The sequence below is a fragment of the Copadichromis virginalis genome, linkage group LG3 (assembly GCF_057382275.1).
Source record: "Copadichromis virginalis isolate Kocher_CV1m ecotype Utaka linkage group LG3, C_Virginalis_male_GT1.1, whole genome shotgun sequence".
Taxonomy (NCBI): Eukaryota; Metazoa; Chordata; class Actinopteri; order Cichliformes; family Cichlidae; genus Copadichromis; species Copadichromis virginalis.
Window position 1 is genome coordinate 41,176,217 of NC_140620.1, and position 17,655 is coordinate 41,193,871.

Sequence of the window (17,655 nt, forward strand, 5' to 3'; positions counted from 1 at the left end):
CCGGAAATTGAAGTAGTCCGTACTGAAAACGAATCCGCCTGGAAAATTAACAGATGAAGTTTAACGTGATGACTGATTTAGCTACCAACATGCCACTTTCGTAGACTGAGATATATATGTATTATATTTTACATCATATACCCTCAATCCTAAAACCACGACAAATCACTACGAAAGCGGAACGTTTAATCCCAATCAACCCGTGTGCTACCCGACACACGTTTTTGTGTTGCACCGTACCCGCTTCCCTCCAAGGGTGGACTGGATTCAACTTTTGTTTAGTTTCCCGGACACTCGGTGCTCGGTGAGGCCAGTATTGGTGTTTTTCCTGCAGCTGAGTCCAGCTCGTCATGTCGGACACATGGAGCAACATCCAGGCGCACAAGAAGCAGCTGGACTCTCTGCGGGAGAGGCTGCAGCGACGGCGGAAAGACCCGGCTCAGATGTCCGCCGGTAGGTTCAGGCCGGGCAGTGCCAAGCTAACGCTGGTATTGATACCAAAGGGGTAGTTCCCCCCATATATTTAACTTTACGTATCTTAACTCAGGTCTGCAGCGCTTTGCAGCCATCTAGACTGTGTAAGCTGCCGTGTTATGGCGATATCGTTTCCCTCTGGTGCTCTAAGCGCCAAATTACAATTAGAAAAGCTTACTAGAAACAAGGAAAGAAGGGGGGGTTTAATTCTGTGATTGGTTTAATTAAAGAACGTAATATAGTTATTACTATGTCTGAACTACACCTTTCAACCATATCACTGGTGTCACTGACGGTGTGGCAAGATGTAAATAAACATCAGTGGGTCCCCTCTCAGCTGAGATCAAAGTTAGTTCACTGCACACACGCCAGCCTCTCCATCCTGTCTGCTCTCTTGTCTCTTGTCTTTTGCTTTGATGGTGTATTAAGTTAATTGGGGGTTTTAAATCGGATTCGAAGCGCTTAACGTGTATAGGATAAAATGATTGTGTTTAGATGTGATTGAAGTGTTCGGTAAATCTTGAAAAGCACAGAAATGCGCTCCAGTCCATTCATTTAGTAGCTGATTTAATTGAGCGAATTTGCCTTCGCTGGCAAAAGGGGACCTGAGTTTTATCAAATGAAGGTGGGGTTTTACTCGGTTGTTGTTGGACACTAACAAAATACTGTGTTCATTCTTGCTAAATGTGATGCAACAAAGACATTACTATCTATATTATTGATCAGTCAGGTATTCTGTTACAGATAACCAGTAAATTTAGCTCAGAGTATCCAGCAGTTGTAGTAATTTGCTATAAAGCTGCCTAAGCTCATTTGCTTTGATGCCATGCTGGGGATGTAGCAGTGTATATCAACAGTACAAGCGCTGGACATTTACCGATGGCAGTAATTGATATAAGCTGAAAAACTTTAAAGCAGTTCTGCTGTTTCACTATGAAGATTTCCCTAATTCCTCAAAACAAAAAGGAGTAACAAACAACAACAAAGGATGATTCTTGTACCATTAAATTAAACAACTATTTTTATAATTACTTAACCTTTTTATCTGAAAGTTATGAAACGTTTCAGGAATTTAAAATGGGAAATATTGACAATTTTCTCTGAACTTGATGCTTCATCCTTTGTTGTCCCCTCAGATGGTGGTGGCAGCACAGACGGTACCACAGTCAGGAGTGACAGCCCTGCCCCAGCAGCTCCGTCCACCTCGCAGGAGGAAACAGAAAAACCACCAGACCCTGAGCTGGAGAAGAGGCTGCTGGGATATCTGTCTGATCTGAGTCTCACACTGCCAACAGACTCCCTTTCCATCACAAATGAACTCAACAGTGTGAGTTTTTGTCTCCGGTGCTCGTGTTATCCTTGAACTCAGTGATGTGGGTTTATTTTTGACATCTCTGTTTTGTTTGCTTCTCGTCACAGTCAGAAACAGCCGTTAGTCACGGCTGCATCCAGAGCCTGCTGCTTAAATTCTCTGCTCAGGAGCTCATCGAGGTCCGAGAGCCCACCTCGGCTCCTTCTTCTTCTACAACTTCCTCCTCCACATCAACCCCCACGGTGGTCATAGCTGTGGACCACACAAAACTTTGGGCTATGATTGGATCTGTAGCTGGAGCCCAGAGAACTGGAGTCAAGAGAAAAGCAGAAGACCAAATGCACAGCAAAAGGGCTGCAGGCTTCTCGCCCTTGCTTCAGAGCTCTGCTTCTCCTCCTCACTCGTCAACCACATCGCTGACGCCAGCCTCCTCCTCAGAGCCGGGGCCTTCGGCGTCAGGGAGCGGGACGGAGAAGAAGGGCAGGAGCAGTAAAAGCCAGTCGTCTCATTTGGACATGGAGATCGAAAGCCTCCTGAACCAACAGTCCACCAAGGAGCAGCAGAGCAAGAAGGTAACAGAGAGTTTTTATTGTTGTTGTTGCTGTTTTTGTTTCTTTTGTAACTGATTAAAAATCGGCGTTTCGTTACTGCTGCAGTTATCACGTGACTCTCTTTCGCATCCAGTTAAGCCGAGAGATTCTGGAGCTGCTGAACGCCAGCACAGCCAAGGAGCAGTCCATCGTGGAAAAGTTCAGATCCCGCGGCCGAGCTCAGGTCCAAGAGTTCTGCGATCACGGGACCAAAGAAGAATGTGTTCGCGCTGGAGACACGCCTCAGCCATGCACCAAGTTACACTTTCGGTCTGTATTTGCTTCACAAAGTCTGACACTGTTACAGACAAGTAACTGTAACTAACAAGACTGAAAGTTTATTTCCCTGACAGTCCTGGATTGTCCAAATCACGAGAATACAGGCTGCTGTGCTACAGCTAGAAAAGAGCGTATCATAAATATGGGAAATTCTAGCTGACCTGCTAAGTACATTTACCCATTAATTGCTTTGTTTTTCAAGTATAGCAAACATCCATAAGTGTTTGAGTAATACTCTCTTTGGCCTCCAGGTGGCACTGTGATTATGCTAAATACTGTTTGATATAAATATGAGACACACCACGTTTTGAGAGTGTCCTGCTCATACATGTGTCTAATGTGCTGCACCAGAAGTTTTATTTTGCATCATTTTAAGTTTTCTAATGCATAAAGTTTGGAAAACTGTCCTACATAAAAAGGGATTCTCTGCCCACTATTATGTTCATGTGAGCATTTAACAGCTTAAACCTTGCATTAACCAGCCATGCACCAAGTTACACTTTCGGTCTGTATTTGCTTCACAAGGTCTGACACCTAAATGCAATTTAGGTGTCAATTTTTTTTTACTTTGTGATGTTAACTTTATGTTTTGTCATACAGTCGCATCATCAACAAGCACACAGACGAGAGCCTCGGCGACTGCTCCTTCCTCAACACCTGTTTCCACATGGACACCTGTAAGTACGTCCACTATGAGATCGACAGCCCCCCGGAGACCGAGGGGAACCTGCTGGGGCCCCAGGCGGGGACCACAGAGCTTGGTCTCCACGCAGGGGACGCCGACAGCAATGTGGGCAAACTCTTCCCTTCACAGGTGAGGAGGAGGATGGGGATGATTTAAAAGAAGCCTATGAGACTGGACGCATTCGTGTGTCATAATGTCTTTTAAAATCGTAAAATAGTGTGATTTATGTGCTTTGGTACTCAGTGGATCTGCTGTGATATCCGCTACCTGGACGTGTCCATCCTGGGTAAGTTCGCCGTAGTGATGGCTGACCCTCCCTGGGACATCCACATGGAGCTGCCCTACGGTACTCTGACCGATGACGAGATGAGAAAACTGAACATCCCCATCCTGCAGGATGACGGCTTCCTCTTCCTCTGGGTCACTGGCAGGTAACTAAAAAGAAGTCCAGAAATCTGGCTCAGTTAGCAGGACAGCTGACCACTTTATGTCAACATTTAAGTCATAGCTGAATGTTTCATTTGATCTACAAATTAACGCCCCTCAGCCTGTTTAAGTTAAACTTCTAGAGAATAATGGCTGCTTTTTTTCCTATGAAACGCTTTCCCTTAAGATGAGACTTCACCTAGTTCACTACAATTTAATATAAACGTTTTAAAGTCTAGATTAGATAAATAGATCGATAGATAGATAGAAGCTTGGGCAACAGACAGTCATTGACAGAATGAAAGACTGGGTAAAGAAATGGGGCATGTCGTCATTCAGCAAGGCTCTAAAGAAGTAGACTTTTAGCTGGGAACAAGGTGTTTAAGTGAGCAGTGCACATATGCCCAACATTAACATGTGGCGGTGATGGGGAAAACCTGGTGGCTTAGTTTGCATTGGCTTAGCAAATAAATCTATCGAACAGGGAACTTGCACAATGCTTCTCTGTTCTCGTTAATATGACATCGGCCGCACGGTGCCAGATCTCTACAGTTTTACATTCACTCGTCATAAATGATGAGAAGCCCGGTCAGTGTTTGCGTACAGCTCTTCACTCAGCTTCAGCACGACAGGAAGCTGGCACTACTTTGTGCTGCTATTCAGGTTAATTATTTACCCAAAGAAGGTAACTACATGTCTGACAACTGATATTTCCCCCAATCCTAAACATTATTCTTAGAAATGGTATTCAGACTCAACGTTCTCTTCCTGTTTCAGGGCTATGGAGCTGGGCAGAGAGTGCCTCAGCCTTTGGGGGTAAGTTTTGCCTTTCTGTCAACATCGTGTCATATTTTTCCCCTTATTTTTTAATCATTCAGCCTTTATCCTCCTCTCTCAGTTATGAGCGTGTGGATGAAATCATTTGGGTGAAAACCAACCAGCTCCAGAGAATCATCCGCACCGGCAGGACGGGTCATTGGCTGAACCACGGGAAGGAGCACTGCCTGGTAGGTTTGAACCAATCTCAGTGTTATACTGTGAGGACGGTCCCGTTGGGGTTCGGGCTCGAGGAATTTAACCTTCAGCAACTTTTTGCTTTTGTCGTTCTTAACCGTCCAGTAGCTGAAATAGCTGAACCTGTGTTGTCTCATTCTAAACGTGTTTGCCTTCAGGTTGGTGTAAAAGGAAACCCGCAGGGGTTCAACAGGGGTTTGGACTGTGATGTCATCGTGGCAGAGGTAAACAGCTGTAAATCCTCTGTTATACGTGGTGTCATTACCCATAATTCCTTCAGCCTGAGTCATGTCTGTGCGCTCTCAGGTCCGCTCCACGAGTCACAAGCCAGACGAGATCTACGGCATGATAGAGAGACTCTCACCCGGCACCAGGAAGATTGAGCTCTTTGGTCGACCCCACAATGTCCAGCCTAACTGGTAACATACCATCATGCTTTAATTTAGAGACCAGCGAGCTGCTCTACACACCTCACAATGTCTGTGTCATTTCCTGTCCAGGATAACTCTCGGGAACCAGCTGGACGGCATTCATCTGTTGGATCCCGAGGTCGTGGCTCGGTTTAAGAAACGTTATCCAGACGGCGTCATCTCCAAACCCAAAAACATCCAGTCATCGTAACTGCTCACAACTCTGAAGAAGTTTGTTTTCAAACTGTTTTATTTTTTTTATACCTGTAAACATTTTTTTAATAAATATTGTCCACTAGATGCCCCGTCTCCATCTTGCCTGTGTACTTTTCACGGCTTCTCTGCACATTATCCATAATGATCGCATCCACACGATACCATATTATTGCTATTTTTAGTATTTTGCGATAAAACATGCAACTTATCACATTTTTTCAACAACAAATTGTGTCCTCAAAGCTAAAAGTTTGTCATCTGTTTCATCCAGTAACATAAAGTTATCTCACTTTATTTTTTTTCCTGCAAAATGAGACTGTCAAGCAGACCGTCACTAAAACCTGCCATAAATGTTGCTATAAGAGCGAGCACGTCTGATATCAGTCCACAAGTTGGAAGTTATTTGCAATTTGTTTCTGATAACACTCCAATTAACTGTGATAAATCATCAAAAATCACATCTGCTGCTGTCTACACAAACAGAAATTCACATTTAACTATTAGACTTGCACTCAGTAAACTTCCTGTTCCATAGTAATATAACCAGAAAACAAACAATAGGCAGCCAGTCGAGTTGAGCTCATGCGCCTGAGCTTATTCTGAGTTAGGAAGCAGCTTTGTTAAGGTCAGTGTCCAGTGTTGAACCGCGAGTTTTCTTGGGTGATGTTTTTTGCAGATGGTCGTGCACGAGAGGAGCCCTCTTGTTTGTAGCATTCCTGGAGTATTTGAATTTAGTTTTTAGAAAATGCCAATATTTGGTATCCTTGTGTCTTCACAACATTGTCAAGCAATATATCCCCCAGCTCAAAAAAAACACACCGGAGACATTTTGTTACAACTTATTTTATATTTGCTTAGTTTAGAATGAAGATATTTTTGACATACTCTGGATTTGAACAAGTGATCATTAGTCTTTTTTTTTTTTTTTTTTTGATCAGCATTTAACAGTCATAGTTTTTCAATTTGGGCAAATACAGAAAGGTTTTCTTACAAAAAAAACAAACAAAAAACGTGCAATTTAAAAACACAGCCAGAGCGTCTTTTTTTCTAATTAAAAATATTGATCAGAATCAAGCAAGACTAACAAAATACCTATCAGAAATAAGCTGCTGTGTAGCTCTGCTTATTTCATACGGTTGCCCTGTGGTGCACAACACAACTGGATTTCAGCAAGCCTTTCTGAAGTATCAGGGCCACCGTAGATCTCACAGATGAATATTAACTATTAACAACACTGCTGTTAAACAGGCTCAGACCTGGTCAGCAGATGTTGCACACAGTCCCACCTCATGTTTTTACAGTTAATGTCTTTTATAAAACAGCAAACCATTTTCTGTTTTATTATCTCACTTTAAACTAGCAGGGTTCTGTGTCACAGAGCAGGATTAGAAAGTTACTTCACGATGATGACTTAATGATGAGGTTTAGATAGTCACACACTTCATCACACTCAATGCTATCTTCCTCCTCTTGCTTTGTGAAACAGCCTTAATTAACTCCAGCCATGATCTAATCAGCAAATTGATCTTTTTCTACAAAGGTAGTCAAAAAAAAAAAGAAATATAAAAGAAACACAGTAAAAAAAAAAAAACACCTTCCAAACAGAAGACAAAGTAATGCACTTATTGGTAGTGAACGCTGTAAACAACTCTCTACATTGTCCTCGCCCTCATCAGTATGCCCGATTGGGCAGCGGATCTACTCGTCTGACTTCTGAGCGCCGTCTCATCCCAGTCCTTTTCCCTCTGTCCTTTGAATCTGACGAATCATTAGCAGTTGTGTGCGAGCAGCGAGGAACAAGCAGTTAAAAGACAAACTGTGGTTCCGCAACTCTACCGCCATTCCCATTTAAAGGTGGCGTCAAAATGTGTTTGCTCTACTATCGGGCTCCAAGCATAAACCGGCGATGGAAAACTGAGTCCATTCAAGTCCTATGAAGCCCTGGGTCTTCCTCAGTAGGTGGCATCCACTGCATTGATGTTGCTGTCCAGCTGGTGTCTGAAAGAAAGCCGGGCCTTGGTGGAGAAATAGATCTGGGAACCCCGATTGATGCTTCCTGTTCCTTCGCTGTCACTGCCCCAGGATGTCGTAGAGGACAGACGTGGCTTCATCTCCTCCACAGGCACTGTATGGGTGGCAGATAGAGAGTCAAGCGGTTTGTTCTGCATTTGATTTTCTCATACAGTTGGAATATACAGGAGGTGGTGCTCACCTGGAGGGGGCGGGCACTGCCTGCTCTTGCAGCGCTCTTTGCAGCGTCTGTAGAAGGGAAAGCACTGTAACATCTTCACACCCATGATAGAGATGCCTGAGGAGAGAAAGAAGTGAAGAAAGACATAAATATAAGTGAGCTGATTGGAAAGTACGCAAATCTTCCACGAGCTTTCTCTCAAATATGAAGTAAGCCGAGTTAAACCATCGTGACAACACTTCTTCCACAGCTCGCACTTAAGCCGCCTCATCACAGCCACAGCAGCTCTGCTGACAGTTCATCGTCTCCTCACCAGGTCACCGTTTAATGGAATTATGATGCTGCGCTTCACCAGCGCGACCGCTTAATGTAAGCTGACAGTATCACCGAATGGCACGGCGGCCCAGCAACCAACCACTCAGTCACTATTTACCACTCCATCACCACCACCCTCCACGCCGTCTAATCCTGGAACAGGACGTCAGTGCACTACAGCAGCCAGGGCGAATGATAAGCTCTCTTTTGACAAGCAAAGACATTTTACACAGAGGTCGTCTGATGTAGGCACGTCACAGCTGACAGCCTCATATCTCATATCAGCAAAAACTTCAGTTTCTCAAATTTGCCTCTAAATCTGTTGTTTTAACTGATATTGAAGAGCAAAAATCAAACTTTAAAAAAACAAAAAACAAAACAGCTGCTCAACCTTGACCTATCTGCAGAGCTCGACCCAGACATGTCTGTCAAATTCATGATTTCCCTGCGGACTGTCCGCCTTTCTGCAGCGGGGAGATAAAGGGTCACATGACGGCACAGAGCTGTAGCTGCTTAGAAAGAAAAAAGGTATTTATTTTAGGCTAATCAGGTTAAGAAATAGGTCAGGTGAAATAGAGCAGAAGGAGCTGATGGACGTTGACAGTTTCTATTGTAGCTGTGCAGAGAAGTGCAAGCGCTCATTCCTCACATGCCAGTCTAATAAATGTTCACATTTAACTGTTACCAGACAAACTGGAAACTGAGGAGATATTTACTGCACTTTCAGATAAAATACATAAAGGAATAATACCATCTAACCACTTAGCAAGATTTCCTATCAGTAATGATTACAGTAATTCTTTTGAGGTACAATTGAAGGGCAACAGTGAAGTATGGAATGAATAACTGGCATCTGCACTGGTAGATGTTTTACTTCCCTTTGGGGTCTTTACAAATTGACAAAAGCAGAAGAAGGGAAAAATTGATGTTTAAGGGTTGCACAACTGCAAATATTTGCACACAAAAACCCACAAAGTGAAGCAAAAAGGATGCAAGATGTGACACAAAGCAGGCACGATTTTCTCCGGGTGTGATGTCTTTGTAGGATCGATGATGGATGGACAGGGAGCTTCAGACTTCAGTGTCCAGAGACCTGCAGTATAATTGTTTTGTCATGGTTGGCTAAAGATGAAAAGCTGAATTTATCAATATTATTTTTTAAATGCTGAGCTTTTTTTTCATTAAATATGGTTATATATGATATCTCTTATATGATGTACACCTTTTTAAACAGTCATGCAGGGCTTAAAGTGTACATTGACATCCTCATTATGACATGAGTGCCCAACCCCACAATTCGTTTAAAGGGATACAGTAATAATCAGCTCCTTATTTGCATTTGGGTGTGTTTTTTTTTATTGGAATTAAACCTTCAGCCAGTTAGTCACAATATTTATGATCAGAGCAGGTTTGATCCTAATCCTCCCACCTCTGTCTGAAGTAAACCTCGTCACTCTGATGGGGAAACCTCTTTTAGTTTGATAATTCACCGTTTATTCATCCCAGAGGCACGTTTAGATATCTGATCGCAAACTGTAAACTGTGATTGCAACATAAAGAAAGCCAATCCTGGGTAAATATACAACCCCCCAAAACCCCCGCCCCGACAACTATTTACTGCTGACTGGTCGTGCTGCCTGACTCAGTGAGGCAGACGTGACAGCTCGCACATACCCACGGTCTCAGAGCTGCTACACCCCGTCACAGACAAGCCAATGGGGGAGGTATGTGTCCACTAAGTGTGAAACTCTGACACTAATTTCACAGCCACCCTGTTTCTTGACAAATTCTCACAGTACAAGCGTTTTTTCCTCCTCTATTTCCAACCATCCGATACTCCTCCCATCTGCATTTCAGTCAGGTGTGGCTCTGAAACCTTATGCCATCTACACGCACAGTGACTCCATTATGTTTAGGTCAATTTAGAGGTTCTGGGAAATCACAGTATAGCACGGGAACAGGGACAGTACAGAGTTTGAACCAGTTTCATACACACACACAAATGCGCACACAATATGAAGGGCTGGTCAGTAGTGAGGAATTTTGGGCACAGATCTTGGTTGGCTGTGGGGGTCTGGCAGCACACAGTAGGCCTGGGAGCATGAAAAAGAAAAACAACCTCAGATGGCACACACAGACACACACACAAAGAAGGGAGGGGGCAAGAGGAAAAGCACTTAAGGAAAAGGACAAAATAAAGAAGGCTGAGGATGGGATGAGAAAGAGCAGAAAAGGAAGGCGACTAAGAAAAACATCATCATAAATTATTTTTAAAAAAGGCTTACAGTCACAAAAGGAGGATAGGAGTGATGAGGAAAAGTGGGGAAAGGGTTTGTGACTGTTAGGATCCCATGCCTGTTTGTCACAGCGGAGAGTTCAGCCTGCAGGCAGCTTATGTGGTTAACATGCCGCTCCTAAATAATGCAGTTTTACTTGTTCAATTAGCGCCGCTTTGCTGGTGAAGCTGAAGGTTGCGCAATCCCTCCGAGAAACATTAGCGAGCGGCTTCTGGCTCACAATCTATGCCAGTATTGTGTCACATCATTTAAAGCACATGTCTGTGCATGTGCGTGTGAGTGTGTGTCGTTGACGAAACATAACAGAATAATTATGAAACTTAAGCTAAATTAAATCTGATCCCTTCATATATTTTGTACCCTCCACAAATGCCACCGATCCTCTCTGTCTGCACTCTTCAAAGCACATTTTCATGCAGGAACATGATAACGATCTTCCCACACTTCCACTCAGCTGGGACTGGGCCTGACCTTTTCCAGTCAGTCCCAGGAGTTTTATTTAAAAAAAATAAAAATAAAAGTTAAAAAGGCCAGTCTGCCTGCCACAAAGCTCCATACAGACTTTCCAGACTGGATGACGCACACTCTGTGCACGTCTACCTGCAGATGTCTCTGTGTGCATTCGTAGCAGCATGCAGTCAGCTTTTATTCATATTCATCAGAGATGGAGGATAAAACAGCTTTTAGAACATCTTCCCTTGAATATTCAAAGAAAAGACGGATCAGGCAGTGATAGGCCCGCTCATTTTAAACCTCTACTTCTCTCTGTATTCACGAGACAAGTTGTTTTTAACTCCACAGAAATCTGTCAGCTATTCAGCTGCTCATAAATCAAACAAAGGAATGTAAAGATGCTCAAATTAATCTCATCCAGATGGATTTGAGCATGGGTGTTACCACTATAAAATATCAATTTGTGAAATTTCTTCCATTCTAGATATTCCACATTTAAAAACATATGTTGTGTTTTTGCAAAGTGGAAGCATTTTAGAGCCACAGCAACTCAGCCAGGGAGTGTCAAACCACGTAAAGTTACAAAGTGGGGTCAATAAACTTCCAAAACTTTCTCTGGCATTAACATCAGCACTAAACTATCAGCTGGGAGCTTCATGGGTTTCTATGCCCGAGCGGCTCCTGTTGAAAAGTGCAGTGGGCCTAGTACTCGATCTAAATGTCATATTTGAACTCATTCTTAAACACTGCAAAATATATTTTTCATAAAATTAACTTGCATGATTACACCAAATAGATGGAAAATCTCATGTCACGTCAACATGCTAGCCAGCTAATAACTCAACATGTTTTATTTCAGTGTCTATGAGACGCTGATGCTGCACCTTTATGAAACAAGTCCTCTTTTTGATGTAACATTTATGTAACTGTTGAACTATATTTCAAATAAGAGGTTTTTTCTTACAAAAAAAAAAAGAAATCTTTGATGATTTCTGTTTTTAATTTCCTCTAACATGTTTTATGGCTGTTTATTTTTGCCACTACAATAAATAAATAAATAAATAAATAAATAAATAAAATAGCCAAAATGTTGGATTGTTATCTCAATTTTTTGGACTTAGTAACTCAAACTTCTAAGAAAATAACAAAAAAAATAAAGATAATAACTTGGTACTCTAAGTTAAGTTGAAATTTGTAAGAAATCCAGTGTTGTAAACAATCTTCCTCTTACATGCTAGCACTTGTACAACGAGAAACGTCTTTTCATTACTGGTTTATGCTTTTTATGAATCATAAACAACTTTCACGACACTTAACGCTTTCCCATGCCTGAACTTGTTATTTAAAGAAGTTCCCTAACCGGATTGTTAAATCTCCTTGCGCCTATGCTACAGGTACAGAGTGTGTGAGGTGGAGTCCTGTGCGCGCGTACAGGTGGAAGTTTGAATGAAATGCTCGGACTACGCCAGACGGGCTAATCTGAGCTTTCATCTGGAGCACTGCGCGCATCACTCGTGTCTCTGTCTCCTTGAACAACTTTAAGCTGTGCGAAAGGGGCGGTGGCGTTTCCTCCTTGTCTAGGCTATTGAAATGTGTTAAAGTTGGTAGCATGAGGTTAAACATGCTTATAAATCGCATTATTGGACCATAAATCTTGCTGCTAATTAACGCAGAAGAAAGATAAGAAGAAGAATCGGTGACTTATTCACGCGTAAATAATCGAGTGTGGCAGGCTGTTGTCAGTAATAGTGTCTTCCATGCGTTGCCAGACAGTGTCATAATCAGGCACCCTCCCACAAACACACACCTCCTCTTCTCACACTTAAGCTGTTTGATAAGAGAAGATCACATACGAGGTTATCTATTTATTCGAACAATAAATCATGACCTACGTGAAGCTTTAACAGAACATTTAAAAAAAAAACCGAGATGCACTCAAGCAAGTTTTTACAATACAACTTGATACAACCTTTCAGTCATGGTTGAATTGAGGGTTAGTTTGATTACTTACCCGATGAAATACTGGATACTGCTGATTTTCTTCTCGCTGTCTACGCGTCTATTCACTCTTTATCTGCGTCCCCTCATTAAAATGTGCTTCACTCTGTGTCCTTGCTGCGCTGCCTCGTCCTGCACGTCCTGAGATCCGCGTCCTTATTGGCACCGTGGAATGGTTTCAGTGGCGCGCAGTCGCCGCACTTTAAATAGCTAATCCCCGGAGCATGCTGAATGGACACGCCTGCTTTCTCTCACCCTCCCTCCTTTCTTGTGCGTTCCTCCTGTACACTCTCCCTCCCGGCTAACCCCTCCTTAATGCACGTACTGTAGGCTTGTGCAGTGCTTCCTGCTTGTTGTGCCTCCATCTGCACGTGTTGATGTGGATAAAGCATAAATAGCCGCTTGTGTAGGAAAAACGAAATAACAGGTGCAAAATGACAAGTGAGTTAAGATGATTTTGACTCTCTCAAACTATGATCATGATGTGATCCTTGATATCGTTTGACATCCGGGAGTCAGGTTTTTCTATTTATTCTATACTGATCCATAGAGAGAGCATCACCGCTTTTCTTTCTTTATTTATATTTTGTACGGTTATGTTTTGTTACCATCACCATACTGTAGCCAACCCATGTTGTTGCACAAAATGACATTTCCTTTAATATTAGGTCTGTAAACAAGGCATGAGATTTATGGTTCTCTGATTGGGGCTGGGGATCCTAAAAGTCCTGGACTGTTAGTTGACTTCTGTGCATATTTACATTGCCAACAAATGATGTCGATCGCTTGCACCAGCGTTATCATTGAAAAACTAAAATTTCCAACAGATAGTGAGAAATCACTTATGTCGGGGTCCTTGTGTAAGGGGTACCTGGCTCCAGAAGGCTTAAAATCATTGCAAACCATAAAAAAATTGATTCACCTTAAGTCACACTTAGTTTCCTACTCAAGATGAAACTGATTATTTATGCCAAAACAAAGCGTCAGCTTCAGCTTCAGAACACATTTTGCTATTGGCTCATTTTTCACACGCCTACAGTCGGTTTTTCTTTCTGTACCTTCTACAATCTATAATCTAATGGCAGGAATCACGTCTCTTTGTTCATGCCCCCAAAACATTCACAATATATATTGTTAAGGTCTTCCCGAGAGTCTGCACAGTAATAAAGACCGTGGATTTTGCCCTTTAGATACAGGTAAATAGTGATTTCAGGGAATAAAGGCTTGGCCAGATGTTTATACCTCGTCACCAGTCCAAATGAGTCACGTGGAAACAGTTGCAGCCAGCTCAGATTTTGTTGCACACATTTAAAGTCTGTGCCAGCACAAGCAGCTAAAAATGATTTTTATATAACTTTGCAAACAGTTTTGTTGTCACTCCTGAACAAGAATGACCAGCTGTATATCAGGTAGGAACAAATGGACAGCGTGAATCTCGCTACATGCTTTTTTTCCTGGCTTCTATTTAAGGCTTATCAAAGGCAGTGCTCTGGCTGCAGTGATTTGGAAATTTACCCAGATGAGTTCTTAGAGTGAGTCTGAGCCCGCTGCCCAGAAATCACCCAGGAAGTAGTTAGTGAAACAAGAGGCATGCTTTCTAAAACTTGTTCTTCCACTGTGAATGAGGAATTACACATAATTCAACTTTGTTCAGTACAATGCCTTAATAGTTCATTAGAGGACTATAAATTACGTTGTTTTTTACTGGAAATCATGCAGTTATTTTGAAGAGCATTTCTATTTTCATATAAACCTTTAGGGTTTATAAAACCAGTCACCTTAGTGGGACTTCAACCTTAGCATCATCTGCTACATTGAGCTCAAAGCACCAGAGGTTTCTAATGGTTAAGTGGGTGACGTTTGCTGATTGATTCTGAGTATCTGAGTGTTTTCAACACTTTCCAATTGTCTTCTTACTCTTATTTTAGAGCACTGATTGTCAAAAACACCTGGAATGGATTGAAGACTTAAATGAGCCAAATCTGTATTTTGGGCTGACAGTGAAGCTGCTCTTTAACAGTCTGTCTCCATGAGTTAAAGTCTGCGTTGTGGTCTTAATGGCAGCTGCACACTCACGCTTACAGATTTACACCTGTGGATGTGGGTGAAGGACAGACGTGCCTCAGTGGGACATTCTCTCTAATTTTAAATCTGCCCTGTGAATGATTAACAGCAGGTCAGCAGACCAGAACTATCATGTTAAATCAGACATGCTTAAACAGATGTATCAGCCAGGCAAGTATTTGCTCTGATTTGCTGTTCTTAGTGGAGTTAATGACATTTTAATAGCTTAAAAACTCCATTTTCTTTTTTTGTTCAGCAGATTCTAAACTTGCACCGAAGTGATCCCTCTGCAATGTCACCTCTGTGCGTTCACACACTCTTTCCTATCCTTGTAAGGTGACAAGTGTCCCTGCCAGTCTGCTGGTGGCCTGAATATGATTACGAGGCAACAGTGTGTCGCTTCCTGTGAGTCCACGAGCAGCTTCAGATGTCAGGAGCTAAACCACACCCACTGTCCCACTGGCCTCAAGTACATTTATGATATCAGGCCCTGTCAGCTGAGAGGGGGGGGTTACCTGAGGAGCAAGACGAAGCACTGTCGTACTATTGACACAACCAGTGGCTGAAAGGAGGACTTGAATGGAAAGGGCGGCGACAGAAGTGTGCGTAAAAGCCTTCTAATCAGCAAAGGGGAAAGTCCTCACGCTGCAGAGATGCATCCTGTTGTGCAGGCGACTATGGAAAACAGCACTTCAGCTCTCTTGATGCGCAACCTTTTTCCTGGGCTAAATGGGTCATTTCAAGTGTTACTGTATACAACAGGATGTTGATTTTGTAAATGGTGATCTCCTTAGAGTCAAAAAGAAGGATAAATAAGATTATGCCTCACCATATGACTGACAAGAAGCTTATTCACAGAAAGAAGTGTCATTGGTCAACCTAATTTTGCACCCCTAGTGTCGGTAAATGGTAAATGGTAAATGGCCTGCATTTGTATAGCGCTTTTCTAGTCCATAGGACCCCAAAGCGCTTTACACTACATTCAGTCATTCACCCATTCACACACACATTCACACACTGGCGATGGCAAGCTACATTGTAGCCACAGCTGCCCTGGGGCGCACTGACAGAGGCAAGGCTGCCGGACACAGGCGCCACCGGGCCCTCTGACCACCACCAGTAGGCAAACATAAAGCTGTTGTTACTGGAAAACAATGAGTGTCGTTCAGTATTTTCTCTAGTTGAGTGAAAATATAAGAAAAACATTCATGCTTGCTTGAATTATACAGTTATGTCCTGTTTTTTTTTATCCTTTTTTTTTGCCCCAGAGTGTAAAGTCGTGTGAAGACCAAAGTTTTCACATGAATCAGCGCAGTTTGGTGAAAAACTAAGTCCAACCTGCTTCCAAAGGAATCAAGACGGTACTTGTAAGCTAGGTGTTGCTATTTATCATCAGGAAGTTTGACTATTTCCATAAAAGCTAAAGTTTGGAGAGTTTTCTTGTTTGAAGCATTTTGCGTTAATGCAAAAGCGCAAAAGTCCCAGCAATTACATCTCAAAGTCAAAGCATGCAGTCCTCTGAGAAACTGCAAAAGAACTCTACAGCCCTCAGTTAGCATGTTACATGTTTGTGACAGTGCAATTAGAAAAGTACTGAACAACGATGGTTTGTTTGGATACGCCGTCAGAAGAAAGCGTCTTCTCTCTATGTCTGTGAAGCTTTTCAGTCATCCAGGTCATCGTAGTCTAAGGAGCTTGGAAAGAAAGGCGTCTGAAAAATCACCAGACTGCTGCAGCAATGTCCTTTGGACAGATGGGACCAAAGTGGAGATGTTGGAGCATAATGCACAGCACCATGTTTGGTAAAATCCGAACACAGGAGTCATTGAATCGACACTAGAGTCAAACGTGAGGTCGACAGCTAAGCCTCGACCTAAATTGGCTCATGCAACAGGTGAATGATCACAAGGACAACGGAACAGAATGACTGAAAAAGAAAAGAATCGAGGTGCTGCAAGGCCTCAAAGTCCAGACTCAAATGCTGCGGTGGGAACTTAAGAGAGCTGTGCGTGTATAAATGCTTGACAAGCTCAGTGAACTGAAGCAATGCTGCAAAGAAAAGCGGGACATTTAATGTGATAAAGTGACACAGAAAATGATTATTGCAAGTCATGGGTGCTAAAGGTGGTTCAAGGGAAACTACTGAGTCGTAGGGTGCACTTAGTTTTTTACAGAACTGCACAGAGTTTTTCACATAATTGTGCATGACTGGATAAGTATTTAATTTAAAAGGCTTAGAGAGCGTTGTCTTGTCTCAAAGGTACTGTTCAAAGTATCAAATGGAAAAAGCAAAAACTTTAAAATACAAGCAGATATTTTTTTAATTTCATGCTTATAATAGAAGGATCAATATCTATGTCATTAGTCACTGCAATCTATGGACAAGCGCTGCAAAATTACCTATAAATGTACTTATACGTCAGTTACTCTTGACCCTTGTGTCATGGTCTCCGTGCCTGCCCGGTCGGCCCCACAAGGCTACAATTGCTGTTGCTGTTTTCTCCCTCTCTGCCTGGGCGGAGCTCACTGTGGGCTCCCGCCCTTGGCCCACACACACACCTGACAACACTCACCCATCATCACCAGGAGCACTATTTGAGGCTGGAACACAGATCCTCTCGTCGCTGGATGATTGTACCCCTAACGTTAGTGTTCTCACAGCTCTTGTGCTTCATATCCGTGACTTGTGATTTGTTGGTGACCTGCCTTCTCGTCTGCTTCAGATCTCCCCCCCCCCCGGACCTGCGACCTCCCTGCTACGGGAAAGTGTGTGAGTGTGAGCGGAGAAGACGTGAGCGAGTTACCCTGTGATTCCCCCCCGGAGTTTTTGGATCCCTTCACTGTACATATATTGCACTGCACTGTAAATAAACCACACCTTGGAGATACCTTACCGCGCTGCGTTGAATCCCTGTACCAGAACGTGACACC

At 42.8% G+C, this 17,655-nt stretch overlaps 2 protein-coding genes across 2 annotated transcripts; one reads left to right on the top strand and one right to left on the bottom strand.

The window, feature by feature from the left end:
• The first annotated feature begins 4 nt into the window (after positions 1-4).
• On the top strand, positions 5-5,490 carry mettl3 (methyltransferase like 3). The gene is made up of 11 exons (XM_085451138.1): positions 5-453; positions 1,611-1,801; positions 1,894-2,358; positions 2,471-2,646; positions 3,256-3,469; positions 3,584-3,771; positions 4,544-4,582; positions 4,665-4,773; positions 4,939-5,004; positions 5,087-5,199; positions 5,281-5,490. Exons 1-11 carry the CDS (start codon positions 351-353, stop codon positions 5,399-5,401), a joined length of 1,785 nt encoding a protein of 594 aa, XP_085307264.1. The 5' UTR covers positions 5-350; the 3' UTR covers positions 5,402-5,490.
• A 743-nt stretch (positions 5,491-6,233) lies between these two features.
• On the bottom strand, positions 6,234-12,848 carry LOC146714814 (uncharacterized protein C17orf114). The gene is made up of 3 exons (XM_085451143.1): positions 12,674-12,848; positions 7,619-7,714; positions 6,234-7,531 (listed from the first exon to the last, which is right to left on the bottom strand). Exons 2-3 carry the CDS (start codon positions 7,701-7,703, stop codon positions 7,359-7,361), a joined length of 258 nt encoding a protein of 85 aa, XP_085307269.1. The 5' UTR covers positions 7,704-7,714; positions 12,674-12,848; the 3' UTR covers positions 6,234-7,358.
• Between the last annotated feature and the right edge of the window lie 4,807 nt (positions 12,849-17,655).